This window comes from Cannabis sativa, chromosome 8 (assembly GCF_029168945.1).
Source record: "Cannabis sativa cultivar Pink pepper isolate KNU-18-1 chromosome 8, ASM2916894v1, whole genome shotgun sequence".
Taxonomy (NCBI): domain Eukaryota; kingdom Viridiplantae; phylum Streptophyta; class Magnoliopsida; order Rosales; family Cannabaceae; genus Cannabis; species Cannabis sativa.
The window spans coordinates 18,036,197-18,046,806 of record NC_083608.1 but is presented as its reverse complement, the minus strand read 5'-3'; the positions used below and the strand labels follow the sequence as shown (position 1 = coordinate 18,046,806).

General features: G+C 32.8%; 1 protein-coding gene across 1 annotated transcript; it reads right to left on the bottom strand.

Moving 5' to 3' along the window:
• Nucleotides 1-4,268: 4,268 nt before the first annotated feature.
• LOC115699079 (probable aspartyl protease At4g16563) lies at nt 4,269-6,587 on the bottom strand. Its single transcript, XM_030626296.2, has 2 exons — nt 6,099-6,587; nt 4,269-6,008 (listed from the first exon to the last, which is right to left on the bottom strand). The coding sequence occupies exon 2, from the start codon at nt 5,901-5,903 to the stop codon at nt 4,518-4,520; it is 1,386 nt and encodes a 461-aa protein (XP_030482156.2). The 5' UTR covers nt 5,904-6,008; nt 6,099-6,587; the 3' UTR covers nt 4,269-4,517.
• Nucleotides 6,588-10,610: the final 4,023 nt, after the last annotated feature.

Below are 10,610 nucleotides of genomic sequence, written 5' to 3'. Positions count from 1 at the left end.
TACTTTTAGGATTTGAATTCTTGACCTCTATAATAAGTATAAGTTAAGTTAACTATTAAAAAAAACGTATTTTTGCATATGCTAAAATGTTTCTTTATTAATAACAGTAAATAAAAATACGATTGGAAGGATCTGCATTAACATAATGGAAATTTATTGCAGCAAAACACATATATGCAGTAACAAAACAGAAATAACAGTACAGAAGTAAAAACTTGACATAAGAAAATTATACGTAATATCAGTGTTCTTATTTTAAACACTCCTAATTCACGAGGTCACGCTCAGAGAATAAAATCAATTAGTAAAGTCTCAAACAATTATAAAATACAATTGACTTAAATAAGTTTAGACCCTCTCTAAAATTTTGCCGCAATCCTTTGTAATTTACTTTGCCAATCTAATTTCTGAACACCACCAAATAGCAAAATTTCTTCATCTTTTGATGATTGGAAGCACCCGTAGTTGACAATATGTCAACCTAAGCGTTGGTGCCTAAGGCACCTGGTGCTCTGTGTGCTTAAATTTGAAGTTGCTCTGAATCTAATTTTGTTGCCTCAAATATGTTTGTGACATGTACAAAGTTTGATCCATTTGCACTAAGACGGTTCCGAAAACTAAAACCCTATAGCCAGGTTGTCAACGTTGGTTGCTAGGTGAAATCCTAAGCGCCTAGGTTGGCTTCTAAGGGTCAGTTTCGACTCCTTTTAGTCTCCAAGCTTTGGACTTGGATTTTTCTTGACTTCATTACTCAGAGTACTAAAGGATGATGACTTAGAAACAACTTGGTGGGATCCAAATACCAATTTTAGAGCCTTTAAGTCAACCTGGGTGCAGGGCTAGGGACCCTTTCCCAAGTTGACTGTTATGACTCGAGTAACTTAACTCTATGAATGTTTTTCTTCTTGTCATGTGTTAAACATTGATGTCCACATTATTAGGGCTACTTTTCGTTTATCCAAAAATTATTTTTATTTCTATTAAATGAAAGGGTACTTCAGTCCTATTTGAAAATATTTTGACTAAAATCAATTTTAGAGTCTTAATTTTAACTTTAATTTTACAAAAAATAAAGTCTAAAATATAACTTTTGAAAATATAGAATCAAAAATATAAAATCTAAAATGATATAACTTTTATTATAACTAAAAATACTTTGGTCATATTTAAATATATTTTGAATGTAAAATTTTAATTATAATTATTTATACGTAACACTCAATCTATTGTGTAATTTTAAATTTTTAGGACATAAATAGATAATTTATTAAAATATAATTTCTAAAATAGTATAAATTCTCATAATAATATGTAAATAAAAATAATAATCATAGTGTATAGAGATGTTCATCTAATTTAATTTATACTATTTTACTCATAATATCAATCTGTGCCCAAATTTAATATTTTGGATCTAATTTTGTCAAAGATACTAACAGTTAGTTAGTTATTCGTGTGTTAGTTAAGTGTTGTTTTTACAGTTACAAGTTTGTTATATCTGTTACAAACTCTTTGGGTATAAGTGTCTCTCCTTGTAATCAACACTTTATCAATTAACACAATTTAATTCTTTCAATCTTTCGTTTCTCTCTGTTTCTCTCCTCTCTCATTTTCTATTAGAGCACTGCTATTAGGCACCAGTGGTGCCTAGCACCTTCTCGACATGTCGCGTTGCGATTGGCTAGCGATACTTCCTAAAAGTTATTATATTAAATTATATAGAACTTGATACTTAGTTGGATCAATAGCGATATTGACACATAAAAAGGTGATAGGCACTACTAGCGCCCTTTAGTATTTCTCTTTCTAGTATTATCCATTTCGTTACAAATTTAATGCAAATAATAATTCAAATCTAATCTATAAAAGTGCAGATTAAATTGTTGCTTTTTAATATTAATTTATTTAATAGTTATTAAAATATATATCTATCATTGAATCCAGTCCAAATGCATGTTAGGTAGTTTGGCATGTGTCTTGAAAACTTTAATACGAAATAACTATGGTTTGGTACAAAATCTCACACATATTTACCTGACTGAACTTTAATTATTAGTATTCTTCGTGAAATAAATATTGTTTGGTATAATATTAATCAACACATTTAGCAAAATAATTCTTTAAATATTTTAGATTTCGTATCTACGCCTTACTAATCCAATAGAAGTTAACGTCAAAAAAAGAAAAAATACAATAGAAGTTAATAATTAATAATATACTAAAACACCAGATCAGCAACAATAATAATAATATATGTATGATGAATCCAAATCTATAATGACATGGATTCAAAGATGTCATTGGTAAAAAAAATGTAATGCCACTATGTAAAATGATCCAACAACTAAAGGTAAATATAACTATCGTAGTTATATATTTGATATAACTATTAAAACTTCTTTCCCATATGTTTGCAATTAATTCTATATAATATTAATGTTAAAATGTAAGTTACTAGTGAAACTTAAGTGTTATATGGTTATGTAAAATTAAATATCATATGTACAAAATCCTAATTTAATTAATTAATAATATTATAAAGGCTAATTAACATTTTTGTTTCTTGAACTTTGACATGTACTAAATATTGTCCCCTGAATTTTTAAGGTCGTTAAAAATGCTCCATAAACTATTGAGATTGTTGGATTTAAGGACTTTTGTCTAATTTCATTCAATTTTACTATTTCAATGATTGTTTATGTATTAAATCATGCTCCCCAGACTTTGATATCTACCAAATCATACCTATCGAACTTTGACATGTATTAAATTATGTCCCCTGAATTTTCATCCATGCTAGACTTTTTTACTAAAATTGAAAAAAAATCCTTAAATCCAACAATCTCTATAGTTCAGGGGGCATTTTTAACGACCTTAAAAGTTCAGGGGGTAATATTTGGTACATGTCAAAGTTCAGGGGACAAAAATTCTAATTAGTCTTTATAATATTATTAATTAATTAAATTAGGATTGTACGTATGATATTTAATTTTACATAGCCATATAACACTTAAGTTTCACTAGTAACTTTTAACATTTTAACATTATTGGTGCATATATTTTAGATGTAATTTTTATTATTCTAATAATAATATTAAATTAGAAAAATAAAAATAGTTCTGATATAAAATCAATTGCAAACATATGTGGAAGAAGTTTTAATAGTTATATCAATTATATAACTACGAAGTTATATTTACTTTTAGTCGTTGGATCATTATTATTAAACTGTTGTGATTAATTTAAAAATTAAATAAATTATCTGTAACGTGTGTTGTCAAAGAAATTCGGACAACATCAAATAATTGATAAATAATGGATATTCGAAAGAAAATAGAAAATACTCTACTTAGAACAGCGAGTATTCAAAAGAAGCAATCTTTACTTGGTCGCAAGAGAAGGCTACTTAATCATCGCATATATCCCGATATATGCGCGACTTGTATAAACCTTTCTTGGTCCTGCTTATTTTATATTACGCAAGGTGTAATATTGTGACTAGATTCTGTCATGGTCACATCCTCCCGCAAATTCAATTTAAGCTAGGTTAATTCTAAAGGAGCTCATTCTTGACAGCTCATCAATCCTCTAAGAATATGATTCCATGTGGTAATTTTATAGAAGTCTGATCTACACATTTTTAATGTAATCATTTATATATATACCATGTCCCATTGCATGATAATATGTATTTATCATTTTTTTTTACAGCAATAAAAATGTACAATTAAGATGCTTTCAAACAAAAAATGTACAATTAAGATACTTTAAAAAAAAAATGTACAATTAAGATGAGCCATGCCAAGTCATAAAGTGCCGCAAAATCATCTACCAATTGGGTTTAAATAGCATTGACATCACTCCCCCACCCTTAACTAACAGCTGCATCAATAAATAACACTTTCTCACCTTTAACACCATATTGGGTTTAACAGTTGTCAGAATTGTCGCCTTATGTATCCACTTCCTTTTTTCTTTATTTTCTTTCTATTTTTTCTTAAGTAAAAAAAAATGTCCAAAAAAAAGACAATATAATTACTGCATGTAATACAAAAATTTAACATTTTCAAACAAAAGAAAATCCAAGAAGGAAAAAGTTTCAATGGGGATAAATTCCATCATATTTTCTTATTCTTGCTTGCTTATATATGAAGATTTATGAACTTTAATTGATTGGCAAACACCTTTCTCCAACAAAAAGAAGAAAGTCATCTTTGTTCACGATCAAAAAAATCATGGAAAAAGATTGCATAATTAAAACCTTTAGCTTAAGATCAACCCCATCATTATTTCTCACTTTCATTGTCAATTTTCAAGTCATGAATTTATAACCCATAAAATAAATAATAAGTGAAAAAGAAAAGAAAACACATTTAAACAATTTCCTAATTGCCATTGCCGGGACCCTCACGACGGCGCCACCCGTGTCTTCCGCCGGAATTCGCACTTCCGAGAGTGCCACAAATTTCTAGTCAGTTTTATTGTTTTTTCCCCATTTGACAAAACGACTTGTCGTTTCAACCTCGTTTACAAGATTGAGGACGGAATCCAAACCTGTCGTTCTTCAAATCATATTCTACATAATAATTCTGTTGTTGAAAACTACCCAAGATGATGGCCGGTCCGGTGCTGATTTCTGGGCCGGCCACATTGTTAGTCACCATCGTTAAACATACAATGCCGGAGCTAGACACCAAGGCAAAGTAATTCTCTACTGGCAAAGCCATTTTCGCACCGCCTTTGAATTGGAAAACCAATTCCGGGAAATTCACCGATTTTTCCCGAGAAATATCGAAACAGGGGCTTAAACCGGTCTGATTTTCTACTTTGAATTCTCTCTTGTAATGACTCATTTGTTTAGCGAATTCCGCCGTTACGGCTTCGTAAACAGGCTTCTCTAAATACGTGAACGTTGACCCTGAATCAACTATAGTACCGCCGTTACCGTCAGATCCCGGGACCAAGTACTTGTACGGAATCTTAACTCTCTTACCGCCGACGACGATTTTTCTTATGAGTACGTAGTAGTACTCTTTAAATGCGGGGTTTGAGGTTGATGGGTTCTTCTGAAACGGGCTGTAGCTGATTCCACCTTCTGTTTTGTGATCGCCGGAACGGTACAGAACAAGATCACTGCTCACTGAAGTGTCATCGAACTGGCGAGAAACTAAGCAGTGAGAGAATTTGGTGAGACCCAATTGGGAAGGAAGCGATTCGATTCCGCGGCCGAACCCGGCGATTCCAGATGGCTGACGAATCGAGAGAAAGGAGCAACCGATAAGAACATTCGTGAAAGCTTTTTCCGGGAAAGAAAGTGTCTCGGAAAGTAAAAGCCCGGCTGTTGAACCGGAACCGTACTGGATTATATAAGCAGGGCAAGTCTGTGAGCAGTTTCCTTTTTGGTCGCAATTATTGCATTTTACATTAGAGCCGAGTACCCATTTGCATTTGGGATTTTGACAGCCGATGAGTTTGGAGGAAGAAGAAAGCTTGGGCATAAAAGTTTGGATCTTTGACGGGTCAATGTTTGGAAAGTTACACCTGGAACAGAGATACCGAGAGGTACAAGGGAGCCAGACCAAACTACTACCCGTGTCCATGACGAAGGAGGTGGTTTGTGGGGGTGAACCGAATTTGAGAGATATAGAGTAAGCTCCATAGCTCCGTGGAAAGAGAGGTGTTTTTGTGACTAAGGTGGAGTTGGATTTTGGTTTTTTTAGATGGTGAGCTCTGGAGATTGATGCAGAAGCTAGGAAATTGAGAGTTTCAAATGGATCTGAATGTGTTTGGGGATATACGGAGAGAGGAATGGTTATGGAATTTCCTGAAGAAGAAGATGATGATGGCAATGGTAAGAGGAAAAGTGAGAAGAGAGTGATGAAAGAGAGAAACGAAGAAGCCATGGATTTTGAGTCCTTCTTCTTCTGATGCTCAGATAGAAAGTGAATTCAAGGCCAAAAGAATTGCCTTTTTGTACTCTTCACGGGTCTAGTGTCCTCTAGTCTAGCCTATACTGTGAAATACAAAAGAGAATAAGTATATTTATTTATTTTAAATAAATAAAAAAAAAAAAGAGGTAAAGGGACGCAACGGTAGACAGAGAGAAGAGTATCATGTTCGATTTGATCAACGTAATTGCAACTCGGATGAGTCAAATTTACCGGAAATGCCACTGTCTTTTCAAAACGTAACGCAAGTGGGGTGAGGGCAATTTTGGTAACTCGAGAGTCAATTTTGTGGAAATTGTGGCACGGAAATTGTTTAGGTAATTGTAGCCGTTTTAAGTACGTACGTAGTTTTTTTTTTGTTTGTAAAGCTCATGAATGAATGATTGTGAGTGAAATGTGAAGAGTAAAACAATCCCGTGGTGGGATGGCATGGTGGGACCCATAAATAAGCAGAAGAAGAACTAAAAGCCACTGTACAGTGTGGAAGATATGCCAATGGAGTGGGATGGGGTGTTGGGGTTTACTATTGACGGTCCACAAAAAAGGTGGAAACTTGGAACTCAACACGTGATTTATGGCAACCATTCTATCCTGCATTGTTGTCGTGTCTCTCTCACGTTTCTCGTACCCTTTTTCTTTTGCAATCTAGCTGCTACTACCAAAAATTTATAGGAGTAACTTAGAGCAACTCCTCCTTGGGATGTCTTCAACAATGTTAGATGAGATCAACATATTTTTGTTATTTTTTTAATAGATACTTAGTAAAATAAATGCCAAATAAATTTAAAGAGTTTTTTTATTTTTACACTTTAAAGTAATTTTTTTTTTTGTATTTTTATAGAAATTCATATAACAATTAATGGAGCAACTTAAATTTCAATTAAAATCTAAATAGCAACTCCCATAGAAATTATTGGAGCAACCACCGACCGGAACAACTAAAACCGTAAATTTAAAGAAAAAAAAATAAAAAAATAGTGTATGAAATAATTTTTTAAAATTAAAATACTTAAAAATGACATTCTTACTATTTTATCTATTTTTTTTATTATTATTATTTTCATAAAGAAAATTTAATCCCTTAGTATATATACATTAAACAATAATACACTATTATTTTAATAACAAAATTTTTATCATTAAAATATATTTTTTTTTATCAAGAAAAAAGAAACTTCATTAAAATATCGAATTAAACCAGGGGTAGGGGTCGATACCCAGTTGGTCTAGCTGCTGTAACTCAACGACCGCATAGAAAAATCAGCCCAACTGAAAATAGATTTCACCACATTGTGAGAGTAACGTTCCAAAAAGAGATGATTATGACTTTCGTTAAAGTTGTCACAAACTGGACAACTTAGAGAGCTTAATTCAATGTAAAGCCTACTTAACATGTCACAAGTGAGCATGTTTGTGTTGATAGTTTGCCAAAGTATGAAACGATGTTTAGGTATATTTAATCCACACCAAACATCTCTGTTATAGAGAACCGGAGGCTGAGTGATAGTGGAAAAATATAATTTTGAAGCTCTAAATTTACCTTTTTTAGCAGCAGCTCGTATCTCTTTTTGAGTGAATTTTTGTCGAACCTTGCAAAGCTTTTTCCAACTAAGAGGGAATAAGAAGTATTCTCAAAAGAGATCATTACCCAACTAATAAACTTTGAAGGAAAGCAGAGAGCCTTCAAGAGATCTTCAATAAACATCCAGTTGACTGTATTATAGGCTTTTCGGAGATCAATTTTAATTGTGCACCTTAGAGAAATGTTCTTCCTACTATAGCATCTCAAGATGCCTTGGAGAATAAGGATATTATGGGCTATGGAACGACCTTGAACGAATGTTCTTTGATTTTCTTGCACTATTTTAGGGAGGACCGTGGAAAGTCTTGAACATAAAAACTTAGAGATGCACTTGTACATAGTATTATAGCACTCAATTGGCTGATAATTGGCTGCTAAAGTAGGACAATCAACCTTAGGAATCAAGGTAATGGCAGTACTATGAAGCTCCTGGAGGATCTGATTAGTGTCAAAAAAATGACCAATGGCTGAACAAATTTCCTTCCCCACCTCAGGCCAAATATTTTTATAAAAACCAGACCCAAGTCGTCCCAACTTGGAGATTTGTTGCTAGGAATACTGAATAAAGCTTTTTTAATCTCCTTTTGTGTAAAAGGTTTCAAAAGAGCAAGTTGTTGGTCAAGCGAGAGCACTAGACCCATGGCTATGCAATCTTTATTCACTTTTAAAGAAGGTGTGTCTGAGCTCCCCATGACACTTTGAAAGTGACTAAGAAAATGAGTAACTACTTCAGTAAAATTATCCACCACTGTGCCATTAGTATCTGTAAAAGTAGCAATGCAATTTTCTTCTTTCCTCTTTTTTAAACAAGCATGAAAAAAGGTGGTGTTATCATCACCTTTTTGCACCTAGTTGATTTTACTCCTCTGCCTCAAAAATTTGTGGTACATTTTTTCCTGAGTTTGAAAGAAAACAACAATTTTTTTCTCCTCTTACAGGTACTTGATGTTGGGTTTTATGCCCTAAATAAAACTCTGTTTCAATGTAATCCAGATTATTCAATATCAATAAAGTAACAGAAGTAATTTTTCATTCACTTGTGTATGTTTTGGTTCACTTAATCAATTACTTGTCTATTTGATTTATAAATTCATCCAAACCCCTTTTTCACATACTTGATCGTGTTTATTGTGTTGTCAACACAGTGGAAAGTAAACATGACTATGTGAATAAAGTATTCCTAGATTTATCAGAACACTGGGTTTTACTGATATGACAATCTACAACAGAGTTTACTTACATTTGGAGAAATGTTATGTTCTTTCCAGAACATAGGTTAAAGTAAAGCTCAGGTTGGATGCATGGAGTATGCATTGGAATGGACCGATATTGAACTTTGAATTAGATTTTAAAACTTACCGTAAATATCTATTCAATTCAATATCATAAGTTGATCCTAGATCACATGATCGAAATCCTGATATGGTTAGGCTCAATTTCAAGAGTATTATTCGTGTTCTTTGATTTGTTAGTTAAGCCTAATCTTTAGTCTGGGCAATACATATATTTTGGGAACACGGTAGTGCAATTGAGTGGGAGCGCTAACATAAATATGGAATCTATAGCTTCTATCTGGCGAATAGTAAGCAAAGGGTGATTTCCTTCGAGCTTAACCAAACGAGATAAATGATTGAGTACTCATTTCACTTAGTTGAAATATCATTTATACAGGGTCAAGTGTTTTAAGGATAAAATACATTGTAGGGTGTTACGGTAATTTAGTCCCTTTACAGTGTAAATCATCCATATAGAGGATCATTGATCACATTAGGATTATAACATTGGATAACTAATAATGTGTCTATATGGTGGAACATATAGAGCATTCTATATACTGAGAGTGCAATTCTGAGTTCTATGTGTGGATTCAACGAAGAATTAATAAGTCAGTGAATTTAAGTGGTAAATTCTAGATCTGGTTATTGGAAGCTCGGATATATAGACCCATGGTCCCCTCACTAGTTGAGATGATATTACTTGTAAGACTCATTTAATTGATTTTAATTAATCAATTAAAAATTCTCAAGATAGACTTGTCTATTTGAGAATTTATCACTTATTAAGGGCAAAACGAAGAATAGAGATTTTGAAGGGCATATTTATTAATTAGGAAACTTTAATTAGTTTCATTATTAATAAAATAAATGACAATATATTATTTGATAATTAATTTTAATTATTAAATAATTAGATTTGACATTTATGTGGTTGAACAAAGGAATTGACAGTTTTTAACAAAACAGGAAACTATCAGTGTAGGAAAAGGAAAGTTGGAAAAGTGGCAAGCCTTGTTTCCACAATGCCTAAGCCGGCCACTTAGCTTCCTTTTCTCTTTGATTTTTTCAATTCCAAATGTCAATCATAGCCCTGGGTGGTCTTCTATAAATAGAAGGCAAAGGCTTCAGAGTTGAACAGAACTGTACAACCTTTTCACAACATTATTCTGAAAGAATTTTCTCTCAGAAAATTCTCTCTGAGCCGCCACCCTCTCTCTCTCTTCCTTCACTGTTTCGAAAAGTATAAGTGCTAGAGTAGTGCCCACACACATCAAGTAATACCTCAATCATAGTGAGGAAGGCTGTGTAGAATTCAGAAACAACAAAGAAGGACTATCGGGCTCAGATCTTGATTATACTCTGCTACAGAAAGGAATCAAGGGTTAGAGATTTGAGTGGGAGGAGACATATATTCCGCTGCAATCACTGTAAGATTTCTGATACTCTTATGTGTTTAATTTCCTATCGTTTTAGAAGTTCATATTTAGGTTGTTAAATCAACATACTTGTGAGTAGATCTAAGATCCTAGTAAAATAACTTCCAACACTTGATGTCTCTTTAGTTCGCCTAGACATTGAGTTGGGACTTTTTATACTCATCTTTGGCTTACTCATAGATCTCCCCGATATCACCAATGAACTGCCTATTAAAAGCTTTCAGTTTATGTTTAAGTCTCATTGTCTTTAGCTAAATTCCTTCAAGACCCTTACAAGCCATTGATTTCCTCCAACTATCGGTAACGGTGAGCCTAAACTCTATATGATTAGACCAAAAATCAAAGTATCTAAAAGGTTTTACCTAGG

Excerpts from the sequence above, each read along its gene's own strand:
- LOC115699079 (XM_030626296.2), bottom strand. The coding sequence starts at position 5,903 with ATGGCTTCTTCGTTTCTCTCTTTCATCACTCTCTTCTCACTTTTCCTC.